Genomic DNA, 24,024 nt, shown 5'->3' on the forward strand with positions numbered 1-24,024 from the left:
CTAAACCTTTACAGAGGTAGGCTAAGAGCGCTAAACCCTGCTCTTTACAGAGGTAGGCTAAGCTCTTTAGAGGAGAACACTATCCTGGGATCCATTTTGATACCTGACGCTTGACTGATGTCTTTTGAAGAGCTGAGATTGACTCGTGTTACATTCGTCTCCCTTCTCTTCCCCCCTTCGCTCTCTTCCCCTCCCCCGCTCCCTTCCCCCCCCTTCGCTCTCTTCCACCCCCTTCCCCTGCCCGCTCTCTCCTCTCCTCTCCAGATCCAACAGTAACAACAGTCATGGACAAGAGGCGTGGCCAGCGTTACAACCCACGGGGAAGACGACCAATGGTCTATCGGAGCACAGTAAGAGTCCGCCGTCGAACGGCGGCGGCTTGGACTCTGAACACGTGACACCGGACGGACCAGAACGTGACGTTGGCCTGGGCTCTGTGACCGGCCTCTCGCCTTTCTCCTCAAGCCGTGACCCCCCAAGGTAAAAGGGCGGTACACACTTCACTCGAGCACGTCCGAGTACCTCTAATGTTGCCACGGCGCTGGTCTACAACGCTCCATCGCTCTGTTTGTGTGTATCAGTCTTAAACAACCGTCCGCTGACATTAACTCCCCAAACCCATTTTACACACAGCTTCTTATCTAAAGGCCCCATTTGAAATGTTTTCACACAAAGAACAATGACTAACATGAGAAGTAGAATTTTAATTTATCCTGTTTCCCGGGCAACAACTCCTTCAAACCTCCTCAATGCTCTACTGGTTATCTCTCATCTACTGGTGTTGCTGTTATCTCTCATCTACTGGTGTTGCTGTTATCTCTCATCTACTGGTGTTGCTGTTATCTCTCTACTGGTGTTGCTGTTATCTCTCTACTGGTGTTGCTGTTATCTCTCTACTGGTGTTGCTGTTATCTCTCATCTACTGGTGTTGCTGTTATCTCTCATCTACTGGCATTGCTGTTATCTCTTGTCTACTGGTGTTGCTGTTATCTCTCTACTGGTGTTGCTGTTATCTCTCATCTACTGGTGTTGCTGTTATCTCTCATCTACTGGTGTTGCTGTTATCTCTCTACTGGTGTTGCTGTTATCTCTCTACTGGTGTTGCTGTTATCTCTCTACTGGTGTTGCTGTTATCTCTCATCTACTGGCGTTGCTGTTATCTCTCGTCTACTGGTGTTGCTGTTATCTCTCGTCTACTGGTGTGGCTGTTATCTCTCGTCTACTGGCGTTGCTGTTATCTCTCGTCTACTGGTGTTGCTGTTATCTCTCTACTGGTGTTGCTGTTATCTCTCTACTGGTGTTGCTGTTATCTCTCTACTGGTGTGGCTGTTATCTCTCGTTTACTGGCGTTGCTGTTATCTCTCGTCTACTGGTGTTGCTGTTATCTCTCTACTGGTGTTGCTGTTATCTCTCGTCTACTGGTGTTGCTGTTATCTCTCGTCTACTGGTGTTGCTGTTATCTCTCGTCTACTGGCGTTGCTGTTATCTCTCGTCTACTGGTGTTGCTGTTATCTCTCGTCTACTGGCGTTGCTGTTATCTCTCGTTTACTGGCGTTGCTGTTATCTCTCGTCTACTGGTGTTGCTGTTATCTCTCTACTGGTGTTGCTGTTATCTCTCGTCTACTGGTGTTGCTGTTATCTCTCGTCTACTGGTGTTGCTGTTATCTCTCGTCTACTGGCGTTGCTGTTATCTCTCGTCTACTGGTGTTGCTGTTATCTCTCGTCTACTGGTGTTGCTGTTATCTCTCATCTACTGGTGTTGCTGTTCTCTCTCGTCTACTGGCGTTGCTGTTATCTCTCGTCTACTGGTGTTGCTGTTATCTCTTGTCTACTGGTGTTGCTGTTATCTCTCTACTGGTGTTGCTGTTATCTCTCGTCTACTGGTGTTGCTGTTATCTCTCGTCTACTGGTGTTGCTGTTATCTCTCGTCTACTGGTGTTGCTGTTATCTCTCGTCTACTGGTGTTGCTGTTATCTCTTGTCTACTGGTGTTGCTGTTATCTCTCGTCTACTGGTGTTGCTATCTAGTGGAAAGCCTTCCCAGAAGAGTGGAGGCTGTGATAGCAGCAATGTTCCAACATCTAGTGGAAAGCCTTCCCAGAAGAGTGGAGGCTATTATAGCAGTAATGTACCAACATCTAGTGGAAAGCCTTCCCAGAAGAGTGGAGGCTGTTATAGCAGCAATGTTCCAACATCTAGTGGAAAGCCTTCCCAGAAGAGTGGAGGCTGTGATAGCAGCAATGTTCCAACATCTAGTGGAAAGCCTTCCCAGAAGAGTGGAGGCTGTTATAGCAGCAATGTTCCAACATCTAGTGGAAAGCCTTCCCAGAAGAGTGGAGGCTGTTATAGCAGCAATGTTCCAACATCTAGTGGAAAGCCTTCCCAGAAGAGTGGAGGCTGTTATAGCAGCAATGTTCCAACATCTAGTGGAAAGCCTTCCCAGAAGAGTGGAGGCTGTTATAGCAGCAATGTTCCAACATCTAGTGGAAAGCCTTCCCAGAAGAGTGGAGGCTGTTATAGCAGCAATGTTCCAACATCTAGTGGAAAGCCTTCCCAGAAGAGTGGAGGTTGTTATAGCAGCAATGTTCCAACATCTAGTGGAAAGAAGGGATCAACTCCGTATTAATGCTCATGGTGATGGAATGAGATGTTGGACGAGCAGGTGTCCACATCCTGTTGGTGGTGTAATTTAATCTCTGGTCATCCTCTCCACACCATGGTTGTTCTAACAGGGCTGCTGTGTCTTTCAGCCCCAGGGACGCTCTGCCAGACGTCACCAGGAGCAGGGACACACAACATGGGGACTCCTCAGAACGTCACAACCTGGTAAGATGGAGAACATGGGAGAGTTTTCAGGGGAAATGTAATGCCAAGATGGTCTTTATTCGACCTTAGACTTGGTAGATGGGAATCTGCAGCTATCTGTTGCTTCCTAGACATCTTGATTGAAAAGCTGTTACACATTGGTCAGTATTATTCTTCATAAAAAACAACAACTAATCAGTGTTGCTGACTAATGGTTTATTCATTCTAATATTATTGCTCTCGCTTCTTCTCCCTTCTCTGTCCTCCCTCCCCCTCTCCCCCCCCCTCTCTCCTCCCTCCCTCTCTCCTCCCTCCCTCTCTCCTCCCTCCCTCTCTCCTCCCCCCCCTCTCCTCTCTCCTCCCTCCCTCTCTCCTCCCTCCCTCTCTCCTCCCTCCCTCTCTCCTCCCTCCCTCATCTCTCTCTCTCTCTCTCTCCTCTCTCTTTCTCTCTCCTCCCTCATCTCTCTCTTTCTCTCTCCTCCCTCTCTCCTCCCTCATCTCTCTCCTCCCTCATCTCTCTCTTTCTCTCTCCTCCCTCATCTCTCTCTTTCTCTCTCCTCCCTCATCTCTCTCTCCTCCCTCATCTCTCTCCTCCCTCATCTCTCTCCTCCCTCATCTCTCTCCTCCCTCATCTCTCTCTTTCTCTCTCCTCCCTCATCTCTCTCTCCTCCCTCATCTCTCTCTCCTCCCTCATCTCTCTCTTTCTCTCCTCCCTCATCTCTCCTCCCTCATCTCTCTCTCCTCCCTCATCTCTCTCTCTCTTTCCTCCCTCATCTCTCTCTCCTCCCTCATCTCGCTCTTTCTCTCTACTCCCTCCCTCTCTCCTCCCTCATCTCTCTCTCCTCCCTCATCTCTCTCTCCTACCTCATCTCTCTCTCCTCCCTCATCTCTCTCCTCCCTCATCTCTCTCTCCTCCCTCATCTCTCTCTCCTCCCTCATCTCTCTCCTCCCTCATCTCTCTCTCCTCCCTCATCTCTCTCTTTCTCTCTTCCCTCATCACTCTCTTTCTCTCTTCCCTCATCTCTTTCTCTCTTTCTCTCTTTCTCTTCTCTCTTTCTCTCTTTCTCTCTTTCCCTCCCTCCCTCCCTCCCTCCCTCCCTCCCTCCCTCCCTCCCTCCCTCCCTCCCTCCCTCCCTCCCTCCCTCCCTCCCTCCCTCCCTCCCTCCCTCCCTCCCTCCCTCCCTCCCTCCCTCCCTCCCTCCCTCCCTCCCTCTCCTCATCTCCCTCCCTCCCTCTCCTCATCTCCCTCCCTCCCTCTCCTCATCTCCCTCCCTCCCCCAGCTCCCAGACAGTGACTCTCCGTCGCCCCCTCCTGTCCTCTCCGGCCCTCCTGGTTTCTCCAAAGCCAGCCAGGTGGTTCCCATCAGTGTGACTACCCGGTCTCCCTTTCAGGGGGCTGACGCCGAGTCCCAGTCTCTGTTCTCAGACAACAGTAACTATCGCCATCCTAACCCCGTCCCCAGTAGCCTCCGTGGGTTCACCAGCAGCTCCACACATAACGACACCTGGCCCACTGCACCCCAACCACACAGCCTCTTCACTTCAGGTACTGTGGGAACTCAATATAAACGACAAGTATAGCTTTTTTTATTTTTATCTGTGTACGTTACAAATGGGAGATCCGTTCTCTTTTTGATCATCTAATTGATTTACTGGGGGTTTGAGAGTCCGGGTGGACAACACTGTCCAAATGTCTAGCCGGTGTCGAGAGGCGGCCTGGTCGCTGTCGAGGGGGCCTGGTCGCTGTCGAGGGGGCCTGGTCGCTGTCGAGGCGGCCTGGTCGCTGTCGAGGGGGCCTGGTCGCTGTCGAGGCGGCCTGGTCGCTGTCGAGGGGGCCTGGTCGCTGTCGAGGGGGCCTGGCCGCTGTCGAGGGGGCCTGGCCGCTGTCGAGGGGGCCTGGTCGCTGTCGAGGGGGCCTGGTCGCTGTCGAGGCGGCCTGGTCGCTGTCGAGGCGGCCTGGTCGCTGTCGAGGGGGCCTGGTCGCTGTCGAGGGGGCCTGGCCGCTGTCGAGGGGGCCTGGCCGCTGTCGAGGGGGCCTGGCCGCTGTCGAGGGGGCCTGGCCGCTGTCGAGGGGGCCTGGCCGCTGTCGAGGGGGCCTGGCCGCTGTCGAGGGGGCCTGGCCACTGTCGAGGGGGCCTGGTCGCTGTCGAGGCGGCCTGGTCGCTGTCGAGGGGGCCTGGTCGCTGTCGAGGGGGCCTGGTCGCTGTCGAGGGGGCCTGGTCGCTGTCGAGGCGGCCTGGTCGCTGTCGAGGCGGCCTGGCCGCTGTCGGAGGCGGCCTAGTTCGTTTGTGTATTAATTATAGGCGTTTTAAAAGCTTTTTCTGTTAAATTTGACATCACTGATATCTTTCTCTTTCTTCCTCCCTCTCCGCCTCTAGATTCCATCCCAGTATCGTCCTCAACAGACTGGCAGGCAGCCTTCGGCTTCGGCTCATCCAAACAGCAGACGTCAGAAGATGACTTGGGATTCGATCCTTTCGACATCACCCGTAAAGCCCTGGAGGACCTGATAGAGAAGGAGCTCAGCGTTCAGGACAGCCTCCCGTCCCTCTCCATCTCCCCAGGTCCCTTCCCCCCCCACCACCACCACTCACTCCTCTCCTCCGTAGCCACCAAAGCTGCTCCTGGTCCCCCTGGAGAGCTGATACCCCGTAACCACTTCTTCTCTGGGCCCATCTCCGGTCTCTCTAGTAATCACTGCTTCTCCCAGATGCATCAACACCACCCTCAACAACGGGCTGTCTATAACTCCTTCAGCTTCCCCGGACAGCCGCCTTCATCATCATCATCATCGTCCTCGTCTTCATCACAGACCAGCCGCCACCCCTGGATGACTTCTGCCCCGAACCGAAATAACTTCATGACGCACTTCGGCGGCAATCGTACGGTGTCACAACACAGCAGCTTCCTGGACCTGATGCTGCCCAGTGCAGGGCTGGGAGGCATCGCCACGACAGGTAATACATACCATAATAATGTATACAGAGCGTTCAGAAAGTATTCAGACCCCTTGACGTTTTTGTCCACATTTTGTTACGTTACAGCCTTATTCTAAAATGGATTAAATTAATGTTTTTCCCTCATCAATCTACACACAATACCCCACAATGACATCACAATGCCCCATAATGACATCACAATACCCCATACTGACATCACAATACCCCATACTGACATCACAATACCCCATACTGACATCACAATACCCCATACTGACATCACAATACCCCACAATGACATCACAATACCCCACAATGACATCACAATACCCCATAATGACATCACAATACCCCATAATGACATCACAATACCCCATAATGACATCACAATACCCCACAATGACATCACAATACCCCATAATGACATCACAATACCCCATCACAATACCCCATAATGACATCACAATACCCCGTAATGACATCACAATACCCCGTAATGACATCACAATGCCACATAATGACATCACAATGCCCCATAATGACAAAGCAAAAACGGGATTTTAGAAATGTTTGCTAATTTCTTTAAAAAAATATATATATCACATTTACATAAGTATTCAGACCCTTTACTCAGTACTTTGTTGAAGCACCTTTGGCGGTGATTACAGCATCGAGTCTTCTTGGGTTTGACGCTACAAGCTTGGTACACCTGTATTTGGGGAGTTTCTCCCATTCTTCTCTGCAGATCCTCTCAAGCTCTGTCAGGTTGGATGGGAAGCGTTGCTGCACAGATATTTTCAGGTGTCTCCAGAGATGTTTGATCGGGTTCAAGTCTAGGCTCTGGCTGGGCCACTAAAGGACATTCAGAGACTTGTCCTGAAGCCACTCCTGAATTGTCTTGGCTGTGTGCTTAGGGTCATTGTCCTGTTGGAAGGTGAACCTCCACCCCAGTCTGAGGTCCTGAGCGCTCTGGAGCAGATTTTCATCAAGGATCTCTCTGTACTTTGCTCAGTTCATCTTTGCCTCATTCCTGACTAGTCTCCCAGTCCCTGCCGCTGAAAAACCGTGCTTCACCGTAGGGATGCTGCCACCACCATGCTTCACCGTAGGGATGCTGCCACCACCGTGCTTCACCGTAGGGATGCTGCCACCACCGTGCTTCACTGTAGGGATGCTGCCACCACCGTGCTTCACCGTAGGGATGCTGCCACCACCGTGCTTCACCGTAGGGATGCTGCCACCATCGTGCTTCACCGTAGGGATGCTGCCACCATCGTGCTTCACCGTAGGGATGCTGCCACCACCGTGCTTCACCGTAGGGATGCTGCCACCACCGTGCTTCACCGTAGGGATGCTGCCAGGTTTCCTTTAGCATTCAGGCCAAAGAGTTCAATCTTGGTTTTATCAGACCAGAGAATCTTGCTTCTCATGGTCTGAGACTCTTTAGGTGCCTTTTGGGGAAACTCCAAGCGGGCTGTCATGTGCCTTTTACTGAAGAGTGGCTGGCGTCTGGCCACTCCCATAAAGACCTGATTGGTGGAGTGATTCGGAAATGTTCTCCCATCTCCCATAACATGATACAGTCCAGACTCCCAGTACAGATAACACGCTACAGTCCAGACTCCCAGTACAGATAACACGCTACAGTCCAGACTCCCAGTACAGATAACACGCTACAGTCCAGACTCCCAGTACAGATAACACGATACAGTCCAGACTCCCAGTACAGATAACACGATACAGCCCAGACTCCCAGTACAGACTAAGTGGAGAGATAACACGCTACAGTCCAGACTCCCAGTACAGATAACACGATACAGTCCAGACTCCCAGTACAGATAACACGATACAGCCCAGACTCCCAGTACAGACTAAGTGGAGAGATAACACGATACAGTCCAGACTCCCAGTACAGATAACACGATACAGCCAAGACTCCCAGTACAGACTAAGTGGAGAGATAACACGCTACAGTCCAGACTCCCAGTACAGATAACACGATACAGCCAAGACTCCCAGTACAGACTAAGTAGAGAGGACTTGGGTATAATGTATAAAATATAGTCAGTGAGGACTTTGGGATAATGTATGAAATATTGTCAGTGAAGACTTCGGGATAAAGTATTTAAATAGTCAGTGAGAAGGACTTAGGGATAATGTATGAAATATAGGCAGAAGGGTTTGGGAATAATGTATGAAATATAGGCAGAAGGGTTTGGGGATGATTTATGGTATATAGTCAGTGAGAAGGACTTGGGGATAATGTATGGAATATAGTCAGTGAGAAGGACTTGGGGATAATGTATGGAATATAGTCAGTGAGAAGGACTTGGGGATAATGTATGGAATATAGTCAGAGAAGGACTTGGGGATAATGTATGGAATATAGTCAGTGAGAAGGACTAGGGGATAATGTATGGAATATACACAGTGAGAAGGACTTGGGGATAATGTATGGAATATAGTCATTGAGAATGACTGGGATAATGTACTTAAATAGTCAGCGATAATGACTTGGGGATAATGTATTTAAATAGTCAGCGAGAATGACTTGGGGATAATGTATTTAAATAGTCAGCGAGAATGACTTGGGGATAATGTATTTAAATAGTCAGTGATAAGGACTTGGGGATAATGTATGAAATATACAGTAGTATAGATGCATGTAGTGCTATATACTTAGTCAATAAGCATCCGGAATCCAAGCGGTCCGTGTTTATAATGGGGACATGGAACGCTGCCAGTGGTAGTTATGACTGGGAAAAGCTGTCCGTGTTTATAATGGGGACATGGAACGCTGCCAGTGGTAGTTATGACTGGGAACAGCTGTCCCTGTTTATAATGGGGACATGGAACGCTGCCAGTGGTAGTTATGACTGGGAAAAGCTGTCCCTGTTTATAATGGAGACATGGAACGCTGCCAGTGGTAGTTATGACTGGGAACAGCTGTCCCTGTTTATAATGGACACATGGAACGCTGCCAGTGGTAGTTATGACTGGGAACAGCTGTCCCTGTTTATAATGGACACATGGAACGCTGCCAGTGGTAGTTATGACTGGGAAAAGCTGTCCCTGTTTATAATGGACACATGGAACGCTGCCAGTGGTAGTTATGACTGGGAACAGCTGTCCCTGTTTATAATGGACACATGGAACGCTGCCAGTGGTAGTTATGACTGGGAAAAGCTGTCCCTGTTTATAATGGGGACATGGAACGCTGCCAGTGGTAGTTATGACTGGGAAAAGCTGTCCGTGTTTATAATGGGGACATGGAACGCTGCCAGTGGTAGTTATGACTGGGAACAGCTGTCCCTATTTATAATGGGGACATGGAACGCTGCCAGTGGTAGTTATGACTGGGAACAGCTGTCCCTGTTTATAATGGGGACATGGAACGCTGCCAGTGGTAGTTATGACTGGGAACAGCTGTCCCTGTTTATAATGGGGACATGGAACGCTGCCAGTGGTAGTTATGACTGGGAACAGCTGTCCCTGTTTATAATGGGGACATGGAACGCTGCCAGTGGTAGTTATGACTGGGAACAGCTGTCCCTGTTTATAATGGGGACATGGAACGCTGCCAGTGGTAGTTATGACTGGGAACAGCTGTCCGTGTTTATTATAATGGGGACATGGAACGCTGCCAGTGGTAGTTATGACTGGGAACAGCTGTCCGTGTTTATAATGGACACATGGAACGCTGCCAGTGGTAGTTATGACTGGGAACAGCTGTCCCTGTTTATAATGGGGACATGGAACGCTGCCAGTGGTAGTTATGACTGGGAACAGCTGTCCGTGTTTATAATGGACACATGGAACGCTGCCAGTGGTAGTTATGACTGGGAACAGCTGTCCCTGTTTATAATGGGGACATGGAACGCTGCCAGTGGTAGTTATGACTGGGAACAGCTGTCCGTGTTTATAATGGACACATGGAACGCTGCCAGTGGTAGTTATGACTGGGAACAGCTGTCCCTGTTTATAATGGAGACATGGAACGCTGCCAGTGGTACTTATGACTGGGAACAGCTGTCCCTGTTTATAATGGGGACATGGAACGCTGCCAGTGGTAGTTATGACTGGGAAAAGCTGTCCCTGTTTATAATGGAGACATGGAACGCTGCCAGTGGTAGTTATGACTGGGAAAAGCTGTCCCTGTTTATAATGGACACATGGAACGCTGCCAGTGGTAGTTATGACTGGGAAAAGCTGTCCGTGTTTATAATGGGGACATGGAACGCTGCCAGTGGTAGTTATGACTGGGAAAAGCTGTCCGTGTTTATAATGGGGACATGGAATGCTGCCAGTGGTAGTTATGACTGGGAAAAGCTGTCCCTGTTTATAATGGGGACATGGAACGCTGCCAGTGGTAGTTATGACTGGGAACAGCTGTCCCTGTTTATAATGGACACATGGAACGCTGCCAGTGGTAGTTATGACTGGGAAAAGCTGTCCCTGTTTATAATGGGGACATGGAACGCTGCCAGTGGTAGTTATGACTGGGAAAAGCTGTCCGTGTTTATAATGGAGACATGGAACGCTGCCAGTGGTAGTTATGACTGGGAACAGCTGTCCCTGTTTATAATGGGGACATGGAACGCTGCCAGTGGTAGTTATGACTGGGAACAGCTGTCCCTGTTTATATTGGACACATGGAACGCTGCCAGTGGTAGTTATGACTGGGAACAGCTGTCCCTGTTTATAATGGAGACATGGAACGCTGCCAGTGGTAGTTATGACTGGGAACAGCTGTCCCTGTTTATAATGGAGACATGGAACGCTGCCAGTGGTAGTTATGACTGGGAACAGCTGTCCCTGTTTATAATGGGGACATGGAACGCTGCCAGTGGTAGTTATGACTGGGAACAGCTGTCCCTGTTTATAATGGACACATGGAACGCTGCCAGTGGTAGTTATGACTGGGAAAAGCTGTCCGTGTTTATAATGGACACATGGAACGCTGCCAGTGGTAGTTATGACTGGGAAAAGCTGTCCGTGTTTATAATGGGGACATGGAACGCTGTCAGTGGTAGTTATGACTGGGAAAAGCTGTCCGTGTTTATAATGGGGACATGGAACGCTGCCAGTGGTAGTTATGACTGGGAAAAGCTGTCCCTGTTTATAATGGAGACATGGAACGCTGCCAGTGGTAGTTATGACTGGGAACAGCTGTCCCTGTTTATAATGGGGACATGGAACGCTGCCAGTGGTAGTTATGACTGGGAACAGCTGTCCCTGTTTATAATGGGGACATGGAACGCTGCCAGTGGTAGTTATGACTGGGAACAGCTGTCCGTGTTTATAATGGGGACATTGAACGCTGCCAGTGGTAGTTATGACTGGGAAAAGCTGTCCCTGTTTATAATGGGGACATGGAACGCTGCCAGTGGTAGTTATGACTGGGAACAGCTGTCCCTGTTTATAATGGAGACATGGAACGCTGCCAGTGGTAGTTATGACTGGGAACAGCTGTCCCTGTTTATAATGGGGACATGGAACGCTGCCAGTGGTAGTTATGACTGGGAACAGCTGTCCCTGTTTATAATGGAGACATGGAACGCTGCCAGTGGTAGTTATGACTGGGAACAGCTGTCCGTGTTTATAATGGGGACATGGAACGCTGCCAGTGGTAGTTATGACTGGGAACAGCTGTCCGTGTTTATTATAATGGGGACATGGAACGCTGCCAGTGGTAGTTATGACTGGGAACAGCTGTCCGTGTTTATAATGGGGACATGGAACGCTGCCAGTGGTAGTTATGACTGGGAACAGCTGTCCGTGTTTATAATGGACACATGGAATGCTGCCAGTGGTAGTTATGACTGGGAACAGCTGTCCCTGTTTATAATGGAGACATGGAACGCTGGCAGTGGTAGTTATGACTGGGAACAGCTGTCAGTGGTAGATATGACTGGGAACAGCTGCCAGTGGTAGTTATGACTGGGAACAGCTGTCAGTGGTAGATATGACTGGGAACAGCTGCCAGTGGTAGTTATGACTGGGAACAGCTGTCAGTGGTAGATATGACTGGGAACAGCTGTCAGTGGTAGTTATGACTGGGAACAGCTGTCAGTGGTAGATATGACTGGGAACAGCTGCCAGTGGTAGTTATGACTGGGAACAGCTGCCAGTGGTAGTTATGACTGGGAACAGCTGCCAGTGGTAGTTATGACTGGGAACAGCTGCCAGTGGTAGTTATGACTGGGAACAGCTGCCAGTGGTAGTTATGACTGGGAACAGCTGCCAGTGGTAGATATGACTGGGAACAGCTGCCAGTGGTAGTTATGACTGGGAACAGCTGCCAGTGGTAGTTATGACTGGGAACAGCTGCCAGTGGTAGTTATGACTGGGAACAGCTGCCAGTGGTAGTTATGACTGGGAACAGCTGCCAGTGGTAGTTATGACTGGGAACAGCTGTCAGTGGTAGTTATGACTGGGAACAGCTGTCCCTGTTTATTATAATGGAGACATGGGACGCTGCCAGTGGTAGTTATGACTGGGAACAGCTGTCCCTGTTTATAATGGAGACATGGAACGCTGCCAGTGGTAGTTATGACTGGGAACAGCTGTCCCTGTTTATAATGGAGACATGGAACGCTGTCAGTGGTAGTTATGACTGGGAACAGCTGTCCCTGTTTATAATGGAGACATGGAACGCTGTCAGTGGTAGTTATGACTGGGAACAGCTGTCCCTGTTTATAATGGAGACATGGAACGCTGTCAGTGGTAGTTATGACTGGGAACAGCTGTCAGTGGTAGTTATGACTGGGAACAGCTGCCAGTGGTAGTTATGACTGGGAACAGCTGCCAGTGGTAGTTATGACTGGGAACAGCTGCCAGTGGTAGATATGACTGGGGACAGCTGCCAGTGGTAGTTATGACTGGGAACAGCTGCCAGTGGTAGTTATGACTGGGAACAGCTGTCCGTGGTAGTTATGACTGGGAACAGCTGCCAGTGGTAGTTATGACTGGGAACAGCTGCCAGTGGTAGTTATGACTGGGAACAGCTGCCAGTGGTAGTTATGACTGGGAACAGCTGCCAGTGGTAGTTATGACTGGGAACAGCTGCCAGTGGTAGTTATGACTGGGAACAGCTGCCAGTGGTAGATATGACTGGGAACAGCTGCCAGTGGTAGTTATGACTGGGAACAGCTGCCAGTGGTAGTTATGACTGGGAACAGCTGCCAGTGGTAGTTATGACTGGGAACAGCTGCCAGTGGTAGTTATGACTGGGAACAGCTGCCAGTGGTAGTTATGACTGGGAACAGCTGCCAGTGGTAGTTATGACTGGGAACAGCTGTCAGTGGTAGATATGACTGGGAACAGCTGCCAGTGGTAGTTATGACTGGGAACAGCTGCCAGTGGTAGTTATGACTGGGAACAGCTGCCAGTGGTAGTTATGACTGGGAACAGCTGCCAGTGGTAGTTATGACTGGGAACAGCTGTCAGTGGTAGTTATGACTGGGGACAGCTGCCAGTGGTAGTTATGACTGGGAACAGCTGCCAGTGGTAGATATGACTGGGAACAGCTGCCAGTGGTAGTTATGACTGGGAACAGCTGTCAGTGGTAGTTATGACTGGGAACAGCTGCCAGTGGTAGTTATGACTGGGAACAGCTGCCAGTGGTAGTTATGACTGGGAACAGCTGCCAGTGGTAGTTATGACTGGGAACAGCTGCCAGTGGTAGTTATGACTGGGAACAGCTGTCAGTGGTAGTTATGACTGGGAACAGCTGTCAGTGGTAGTTATGACTGGGAACAGCTGCCAGTGGTAGTTATGACTGGGAACAGCTGTCAGTGGTAGTTATGACTGGGGAACAGCTGCCAGTGGTAGTTATGACTGGGAACAGCTGCCAGTGGTAGTTATGACTGGGAACAGCTGCCAGTGGTAGTTATGACTGGGAACAGCTGCCAGTGGTAGTTATGACTGGGAACAGCTGCCAGTGGTAGTTATGACTGGGAACAGCTGCCAGTGGTAGTTATGACTGGGAACAGCTGCCAGTGGTAGTTATGACTGGGAACAGCTGTCAGTGGTAGTTATGACTGGGAACAGCTGCCAGTGGTAGTTATGACTGGGAACAGCTGCCAGTGGTAGTTATGACTGGGAACAGCTGCCAGTGGTAGTTATGACTGGGAACAGCTGCCAGTGGTAGTTATGACTGGGAACAGCTGTCAGTGGTAGTTATGACTGGGGAACAGCTGCCAGTGGTAGTTATGACTGGGGAACAGCTGCCAGTGGTAGTTATGACTGGGGACAGCTGCCAGTGGTAGTTATGACTGGGAACAGCTGCCAGTGGTAGTTATGACTGGGAACAGCTGCCAGTGGTAGTTATGACTGGGAACAGCTGCCAGTGGTAGTTATGACTGGGAACAGCTGCCAGTGGTAGTTATGACTGGGAACAGCTGCCAGTGGTAGTTATGACTGGGAACAGCTGCCAGTGGTAGTTATGACTGGGAACAGCTGCCAGTGGTAGTTATGACTGGGAACAGCTGCCAGTGGTAGTTATGACTGGGAACAGCTGCCAGTGGTAGATATGACTGGGAACAGCTGCCAGTGGTAGTTATGACTGGGAACAGCTGCCAGTGGTAGTTATGACTGGGAACAGCTGCCAGTGGTAGTTATGACTGGGAACAGCTGCCAGTGGTAGATATGACTGGGAACAGCTGCCAGTGGTAGTTATGACTGGGAACAGCTGCCAGTGGTAGATATGACTGGGAACAATTGCCAGTGGTAGTTATGACTGGGAACAGCTGCCAGTGGTAGATATGACTGGGAACAGCTGTCAGTGGTAGATATGACTGGGAACAGCTGCCAGTGGTAGTTATGACTGGGAACAGCTGCCAGTGGTAGATATGACTGGGAACAGCTGCCAGTGGTAGTTATGACTGGGAACAGCTGCCAGTGGTAGTTATGACTGGGAACAGCTGCCAGTGGTAGTTATGACTGGGAACAGCTGCCAGTGGTAGTTATGACTGGGAACAGCTGCCAGTGGTAGTTATGACTGGGGAACAGCTGTCAGTGGTAGTTATGACTGGGAACAGCTGCCAGTGGTAGTTATGACTGGGAACAGCTGCCAGTGGTAGTTATGACTGGGAACAGCTGCCAGTGGTAGTTATGACTGGGAACAGCTGCCAGTGGTAGTTATGACTGGGAACAGCTGCCAGTGGTAGTTATGACTGGGGAACAGCTGTCAGTGGTAGTTATGACTGGGAACAGCTGCCAGTGGTAGTTATGACTGGGAACAGCTGCCAGTGGTAGTTATGACTGGGAACAGCTGCCAGTGGTAGTTATGACTGGGAACAGCTGCCAGTGGTAGTTATGACTGGGAACAGCTGCCAGTGGTAGATATGACTGGGAACAGCTGCCAGTGGTAGTTATGACTGGGAACAGCTGCCAGTGGTAGTTATGACTGGGAACAGCTGCCAGTGGTAGTTATGACTGGGAACAGCTGTCAGTGGTAGTTATGACTGGGAACAGCTGCCAGTGGTAGTTATGACTGGGAACAGCTGCCAGTGGTAGTTATGACTGGGGACAGCTGTCAGTGGTAGATATGACTGGGAACAGCTGCCAGTGGTAGATATGACTGGGAACAGCTGCCAGTGGTAGTTATGACTGGGAACAGCTGCCAGTGGTAGTTATGACTGGGAACAGCTGCCAGTGGTAGTTATGACTGGGAACAGCTGCCAGTGGTAGATATGACTGGGAACAGCTGTCAGTGGTAGTTATGACTGGGAACAGCTGCCAGTGGTAGATATGACTGGGAACAGCTGCCAGTGGTAGTTATGACTGGGAACAGCTGTCAGTGGTAGTTATGACTGGGAACAGCTGCCAGTGGTAGATATGACTGGGAACAGCTGCCAGTGGTAGTTATGACTGGGAACAGCTGCCAGTGGTAGTTATGACTGGGAACAGCTGCCAGTGGTAGTTATGACTGGGAACAGCTGCCAGTGGTAGATATGACTGGGAACAGCTGCCAGTGGTAGATATGACTGGGAACAGATGTCAGTGGTAGTTATGACTGGGAACAGCTGCCAGTGGTAGATATGACTGGGAACAGCTGCCAGTGGTAGTTATGACTGGGAACAGCTGCCAGTGGTAGTTATGACTGGGAACAGCTGCCAGTGGTAGTTATGACTGGGAACAGCTGCCAGTGGTAGTTATGACTGGGAACAGCTGCCAGTGGTAGTTATGACTGGGAACAGCTGCCAGTGGTAGTTATGACTGGGAACAGCTGCCAGTGGTAGATATGACTGGGAACAGCTGCCAGTGGTAGTTATGACTGGGAACAGCTGCCAGTGGTAGTTATGACTGGGAACAGCTGCCAGTGGTAGTTATGACTGGGAACAGCTGCCAGTGGTAGTTATGACTGGGAACAGCTGTCAGTGGTAGTTATGACTGGGAACAGCTGCCAGTGGTAGTTATGACTGGGAACAGCTGTCAGTGGTAGTTATGACTGGGAACAGCTGCCAGTGGTAGTTATGACTGGGAACAGCTGCCAGTGGTAGATATGACTGGGAACAGCTGCCAGTGGTAGTTATGACTGGGGGAAAAACCCAACCCTGCAGCTCTCTTTTTTGTGTGTTTTTTTGTCCACAAACAATCCCATGAGGTCATTGAATTGCATTGCATTGTGGGTAAGTAATAGGTAATACATGAGCGAGAGAACCACTGGGTGGCAGCACATGATTACCCTAGTGTAGTGTAGTGGCTGGAATGACCATCAGAACAGAACAGACTCACCCAGTCAGCCAACAGTATAGAAGATGTCACAGGATGTTAATTCCAGGGTCATATGTACAGATTTTGCATCACTGTTTGGCTACATAGCTTTGAAATAATGTGTAATAATAATTATATAATTATAATAATAATATAGCAAATTGATCAAATAATCTAAATGCCTATGGTTAGGTAGTTGAGCTCCTACATTGACTGCAAAACATTTTACAATCCATCTTTCTCTCTGACTGACCGACAACGTAATCCTCCCCAGGACGAGTCAGATCTGTCTGACCAGTATAGGAATCAGACCATGGCCTCTGACCTGAACGACCTCTTCCTGTGTGAAGAACAGAAACAAACAAGTTTATCAGAGCCACCTCCACTCTCGCTCCTCATTCGTCCCGTCAGCTCTTTGTTTGGCTGTTGCTGACACACCTCTGCTCTCTGGATGGGCTGCCCAGAATAAACAATGTCAACTGTCATTGGCCAGTTCAACACCCCCCCCCCCCCCCCCCCCCCCCCCCCTATATAGTGTAGAACAACTTGTGACCAGGCCGTTTGGGGTCAGCCCTGGTTCTGGGTCATTCATCCTGTGAGGCTGACAAGTAAGTGTCGGGCTCCTCTTCGCTTTTCCGTTTACCTCAGCAGCTCCTCCCCTCCTCGGCTCTCCTCCGCACCACACTGAGGTGAATATACCACACTGAGATGAATATACCACATCCAGACACTGAGATGAATATACCACATACAGATACTGAGGTGAATATACCACATCCAGACACTGAGATGAATATACCACACTGAGATGAATATACCACATCCAGACACTGAGATGAATATACCACATCCAGACACTGAGATGAATATACCACACTGAGATGAATATACCACATCCAGACACTGAGATGAATATACCACATCCAGATACTGAGATGAATATACCACATCCAGACACTGAGATTAATATACCACACTGAGATGAATATACCACATCCAGACACTGAGATTAATATACCACATCCAGATACTGAAGTGAATATACCACATCCAGATACTGAGATGAATATACCACATCCAGATACTGAGGTGAATATACCACATCCAGACACTGAGATGAATATACCACACTGAGATGAATATACCACATCCAGACACTGAGATGAATATACCACACTGAGATGAATATACCACATCCAGACACTGAGATGAATATACCACACTGAGATGAATATACCACATCCAGACACTGAGATGAATATACCACACTGAGATGATTATACCACATCCAGACACTGAGATGAATATACCACATCCAGATACTGAGATGAATATACCACATCCAGACACTGAGATGAATATACCACACTGAGATGAATATACCACATCCAGACACTGAGATGAATATACCACATCCAGATACTGAGATGAATATACCACATCCAGACACTGAGATTAATATACCACATCCAGATACTGAAGTGAATATACCACATCCAGATACTGAGATGAATATACCACATCCAGATACTGAGGTGAATATACCACATCCAGACACTGAGATGAATATACCACACTGAGATGAATATACCACATCCAGACACTGAGATGAATATACCACATCCAGACACTGAGATTAATATACCACACTGAGATGAATATACCACATCCAGACACTGAGATGAATATACCACATCCAGACACTGAGATGAATATGCCACATCCAGATACTGAGGTGAATATACCACATCCAGACACTGAGATGAATATACCACACTGAGATGAATATACCACATCCAGACACTGAGATGAATATACCACATCCAGACACTGAGATGAATATACCACACTGAGATGAATATACCACATCCAGACACTGAGGTGAATATACCACATCCAGATACTGAGGTGAATATACCACATCCAGACACTGAGATGAATATACCACACTGAGATGAATATACCACATCCAGACACTGAGATGAATATACCACACTGAGATGAATATACCACATCCAGACACTGAGATGAATATACCACATCCAGACACTGAGATGAATATACCACACTGAGATGAATATACCACATCCAGACACTGAGATGAATATACCACATCCAGACACTGAGATGAATATACCACACTGAGATGAATATACCACATCCAGATACTGAGATGAATATACCACATCCAGACACTGAGATGAATATACCACACTGAGATGAATATACCACATCCAGACACTGAGATGAATATACCACATCCAGATACTGAGATGAATATACCACATCCAGACACTGAGATGAATATACCACATCCAGACACTGAGATGAATATACCACATCCAGATACTGAGATGAATATACCACATCCAGACACTGAGATGAATATACCACATCCAGATACTGAGATGAATATACCACATCCAGACACTGAGATGAATATACCACACTGAGGTGAATATACCACATCCAGACACTGAGATGAATATACCACATCCAGACACTGAGATGAATATACCACATCCAGATACTGAGATGAATGTACCACATCCAGACACTGAGATTAATATACCACACTGAGATGAATATACCACATCCAGACACTGAGATGAATATACCACACTGAGATGAATATACCACATCCAGACACTGAGATGAATGTACCACATCCAGACACTGAGATTAATATACCACACTGAGATGAATATACCACATCCAGACACTGAGATTAATATACCACACTGAGATGAATATACCACATCCAGACACTGAGATTAATATACCACACTGAGATGAATATACCACATCCAGACACTGAGATGAATATACCACATCCAGACACTGAGATGAATATACCACACTGAGATGAATATACCACATCCAGACACTGAGATGAATATACCACACTGAGATGAATATACCACATCCAGACACTGAGATGAATATACCACATCCAGACACTGAGATGAATATGCCACACTGAGATGAATATACCACATCCAGACACTGAGATGAATATACCACATCCAGACACTGAGATGAATATGCCACACTGAGATGAATATACCACATCCAGACACTGAGATGAATATACCACATCCAGACACTGAGATTAATATACCACACTGAGATGAATATACCACATCCAGACACTGAGATTAATATACCACACTGAGATGAATATACCACATCCAGACACTGAGATGAATATACCACATCCAGACACTGAGATTAATATACCACACTGAGATGAATATACCACATCCAGACACTGATATGAATATACCACATCCAGACACTGAGATGAATATACCACACTGAGATGAATATACCACATCCAGACACTGAGATGAATATGCCACACTGAGATGAATATACCACATCCAGACACTGAGATGAATATACCACATCCAGACACTGAGATGAATATACCACATCCAGACACTGAGATGAATATACCACACTGAGATGAATATACCACATCCAGACACTGAGATGAATATACCACATCCAGACACTGAGATGAATATACCACACTGAGATGAATATACCACATCCAGACACTGAGATGAATATACCACATCCAGACACTGAGATGAATATACCACATCCAGATACTGAGATGAATATACCACATCCAGATTCTGAGGTGAATATACCACACTGAGATGAATATACCACATCCAGACATTGAGATTAATATACCACATCCAGACACTGAGATGAATATACCACATCCAGATACTGAGATGAATATACCACATCCAGATACTGAGATGAATATACCACATCCAGATACTGAGATGAATATACCACATCCAGACACTGAGATGAATATACCACACTGAGATGAATATACCACATCCAGACACTGAGATGAATATACCACATCCAGATACTGAGATTAATATACCACATCCAGACACTGAGATGAATATACCACATCCAGATACTGAGATGAATATACCACATCCAGATACTGAGATGAATATACCACATCCAGATACTGAGATGAATATACCACATCCAGATACTGAGATGAATATACCACATCCAGACACTGAGATGAATATACCACATCCAGACACTGAGATGAATATACCACATCCAGACACTGAGATGAATATACCACATCCAGATACTGAGATGAATATACCACATCCAGATACTGAGATGAATATACCACATCCAGACACTGAGATGAATATACCACACTGAGATGAATATACCACATCCAGACACTGAGATGAATATACCACATCCAGATACTGAGATGAATATACCACATCCAGACACTGAGATGAATATACCACATCCAGATACTGAGATGAATATACCACATCCAGACACTGAGATGAATATACCACATCCAGACACTGAGATGAATATACCACATCCAGATACTGAGATGAATATACCACACTGAGATGAATATACCACATCCAGACACTGAGATGAATATACCACACTGAGATGAATATACCACATCCAGACACTGAGGTGAATATACCACACTGAGATGAATATACCACATCCAGACACTGAGGTGAATATACCAGATCCAGGCACTGAGATGAAGCTAGATCATTGTGCACTGCAGACAACTGTACAGCCCATCCTCCATCCCTCCAACAGTCTCCATTTTGAAAGCAGGTGCTTTTAAACTGACAGCCTCTCGTTGTTGTGTGTTGTGTTGTATGTTGCGTGTGCTCTGACTATCAAGTCATAGTTCACAGCGAGCCACTGAGCTTTTTGGCAGACATTACTACCCTCCCTCCCTCCCAACTCCCCAAAGCCCCCAGCCCATCTTACAACAGCATTATGATTCAGTTCGATGAATGTTTCTAATGGTCAGTTCTCACACTCTCCTCTGTGTTGTGTTTGCTGCAGACAGAGAGTTCAATGACACCTTCTTGGCGTTCTTCTCCGGGATGATGTCTGCCTAGTTTCGCTCTGAGGTGTTCCCTGAGATGGCCTGTCTGGTTCTCTGGTTCCCTGAGCTGGCCTGTCTGGTTCTCTGGTTCCCTGAGATGGCCTGTCTGGTTCTCTGGTTCCCTGAGATGGCCTGTCTGGTTCTCTGGTTCCCTGAGATGGCCTGTCTGGTTCGCTGGTTCCCTGAGTGGCCTGTCTGGTTCCCTGAGATGGCCTGTCTGGTTCGCTGGTTCCCTGAGTGGCCTGTCTGGTTCTGGTTCCCTGAGATGGCCTGTCTGGTTCTCTGGTTCCCTGAGATGGCCTGTCTGGTTCTCTGGTTCCCTGAGATGGCCTGTCTGGCTCTCTGGTTCCCTGAGATGGCCTGTCTGGCTCTCTGGTTCCCTGAGATGGCCTGTCTGGCTCTCTGGTTCCCTGAGATGGCCTGTCTGGCTCTCTGGTTCCCTGAGATGGCCTGTCTGGCTCTCTGGTTCCCTGAGATGGCCTGTCTGGCTCTCTGGTTCCCTGAGAGGGCCTGTCTGGCTCTCTGGTTCCCTGAGAGGGCCTGTCTGGCTCTCTGGTTCCCTGAGATGGCCTGTCTGGCTCTCTGGTTCCCTGAGATGGCCTGTCTGGCTCTCTGGTTCCCTGAGATGGCCTGTCTGGCTCTCTGGTTCCCTGAGATGGCCTGTCTGGCTCTCTGGTTCCCTGAGATGGCCTGTCTGGCTCTCTGGTTCCCTGAGATGGCCTGTCTGGCTCTCTGGTTCCCTGAGATGGCCTGTCTGGCTCTCTGGTTCCCTGAGATGGCCTGTCTGGCTCTCTGGTTCCCTGAGATGGCCTGTCTGGCTCTCTGGTTCAAGTCTATGTGGGCAGTTATGTGCTTTTTACTGAGGAGTGGCTTCCGTCTGGCCACTCTACCATAAATGCTTGATTGGTGAAGTGCTGCAGGGGTGGTTGTCTTTCCGGAAGTTTCTCCGATCTCCACAGAGGAACTCTGGAGCTCTGTCAGAGTGACCATCGTTCCCTTCTCCCCTGATTGCTCAGTTTGGCCGGTCAATTGAATTTACCACAGGTGGACTCCAAGTTGTAGAAACATCTCAAGGATGATCAATGGAAACAGGATGCACCTGAACTCAATTTCAAGTCTCATAGCAAAGGGTCTGAATCCTTAAGCAAATAATTTTTTATTTTATTTTTATTAATTTGCAAACACCTCCCGAATAAATCCTGTTCGCTTTGTCATTATGGGGTATTGTGATGTCATTATGGGGTATTGTGATGTCATTATGGGGTATTGTGATGTCATTATGGGGTATTGTGATGTCATTATGGGGTATTGTGATGTTATTATGGGGTATTGTGATGTCATTATGGGGTATTGTGATGTCATTATTGGGTATTGTGATGTCATTATTGGGTATTGTCTGTAGATTGATGAGAAAAATGTTTTATTTAATCCATTTTAGAATAAGGCTGTAACATAACATGGGGCGGCAGGGTAGCCTAGTGGTTAGGGTGTTGGACTAGTAACCGGAAGGTTGCAAGTTCAAACCCCCGAGCTGACAAGGTACAAATCTGTCGTTCTGTCGTTCTGCCCCTGAACAGGCACTGTTCCTAGGCCGTCATTGAAAATAAGAATTTGTTCTTAACTGACTTGCCTGGTTAAATAAAGGTAAAAATAAAATAACAAAATGTGTGAAAAAGTCTGTCTGGAATACTTGTCGAATGCCCTGTGTTTTGGGCAGGGTAGTCAAGCCTTGCTTGGCAGATGCTTGCTTGGCAGGCCCAGGATTTGGGTTTTGTCAGAAACAACCACTAGTCTACATGTAATCTGGGATTAAATGAATTCGGACACATAATCCCAGTATATTGCTGGGATCCATAATATGTATTGTGGAGAGGCTGTGAGAGGCTGTGAGAGGCTGTGGGAGACTGTGGGAGGTTGTGAGAGACTGTGACTGTGTGAGACTGTGAGAGGCTGTGGGAGACTGTGACTATGTGAGACTGAGAGACTGTGAATGTGAGAGACTGTGAATGTGAGAGACTGTGAGAGACTGTGAATGTGAGAGACTGTGGGAGACTGGGAGGCTGTGAGAGACTGTGACTGTGAGAGATTGTGAGAGACTGTGAGAGACTGAATGTGAGAGACTGTGAAAGACTGTGACTGTGAGAGACTGTGAATGTGAGTGACTGTGAGTGACTGTGAGTGACTGTGAGTGACTGTGTGAGACTGTGAGAGACTGTGAGAGACTGTGAGAGACTGTGACTGTGTGAGACTGTCTGAGATTGTGAAACATCTCATCCTCCCCACTGTCAGATACTGTTCCCTCCTTCCTTCCATCCAATCCTCCCTACTGTCAGATACTGTTCCTTCCATCCAATCCTCCCTACTGTCAGATACTGTTCCTTCCTTCCATCCAATCCTCCCTACTGTCAGATACTGTTCCTTCCTTCCATCCAATCCTCCCTACTGTCAGATACTGTTCCTTCCTTCCATCCAATCCTCCCTACTGTCAGATACTGTTCCCTCCTTCCATGCAATCCTCCCTACTGTCAGATACTGTTCCTTCCTTCCATCCAATCCTCCCTACTGTCAGATACTGTTCCCTCCTTCCATCCATCTAAACCTCCCCACTGTCAGATACTGTTCCCTCCTT

At 48.2% G+C, this 24,024-nt stretch overlaps 1 protein-coding gene across 1 annotated transcript in view; it reads left to right on the forward strand.

The window, feature by feature from the left end:
• The window catches only part of LOC118938866 (CCR4-NOT transcription complex subunit 4-like), a 51,730-nt gene that overhangs the window by 24,882 nt on the left and 2,824 nt on the right, over nt 1-24,024 (forward strand). The window contains exons 8-11 of the mRNA XM_036945437.1: nt 265-480; nt 2,750-2,825; nt 4,086-4,350; nt 5,183-5,761. Of these exons, the coding sequence (XP_036801332.1) occupies nt 265-480; nt 2,750-2,825; nt 4,086-4,350; nt 5,183-5,761 (1,136 nt within the window). The remainder of the gene's footprint in view (nt 1-264; nt 481-2,749; nt 2,826-4,085; nt 4,351-5,182; nt 5,762-24,024) is intronic.

This window comes from Oncorhynchus mykiss, chromosome 15 (assembly GCF_013265735.2).
Source record: "Oncorhynchus mykiss isolate Arlee chromosome 15, USDA_OmykA_1.1, whole genome shotgun sequence".
NCBI lineage: Eukaryota > Metazoa > Chordata > Actinopteri > Salmoniformes > Salmonidae > Oncorhynchus > Oncorhynchus mykiss.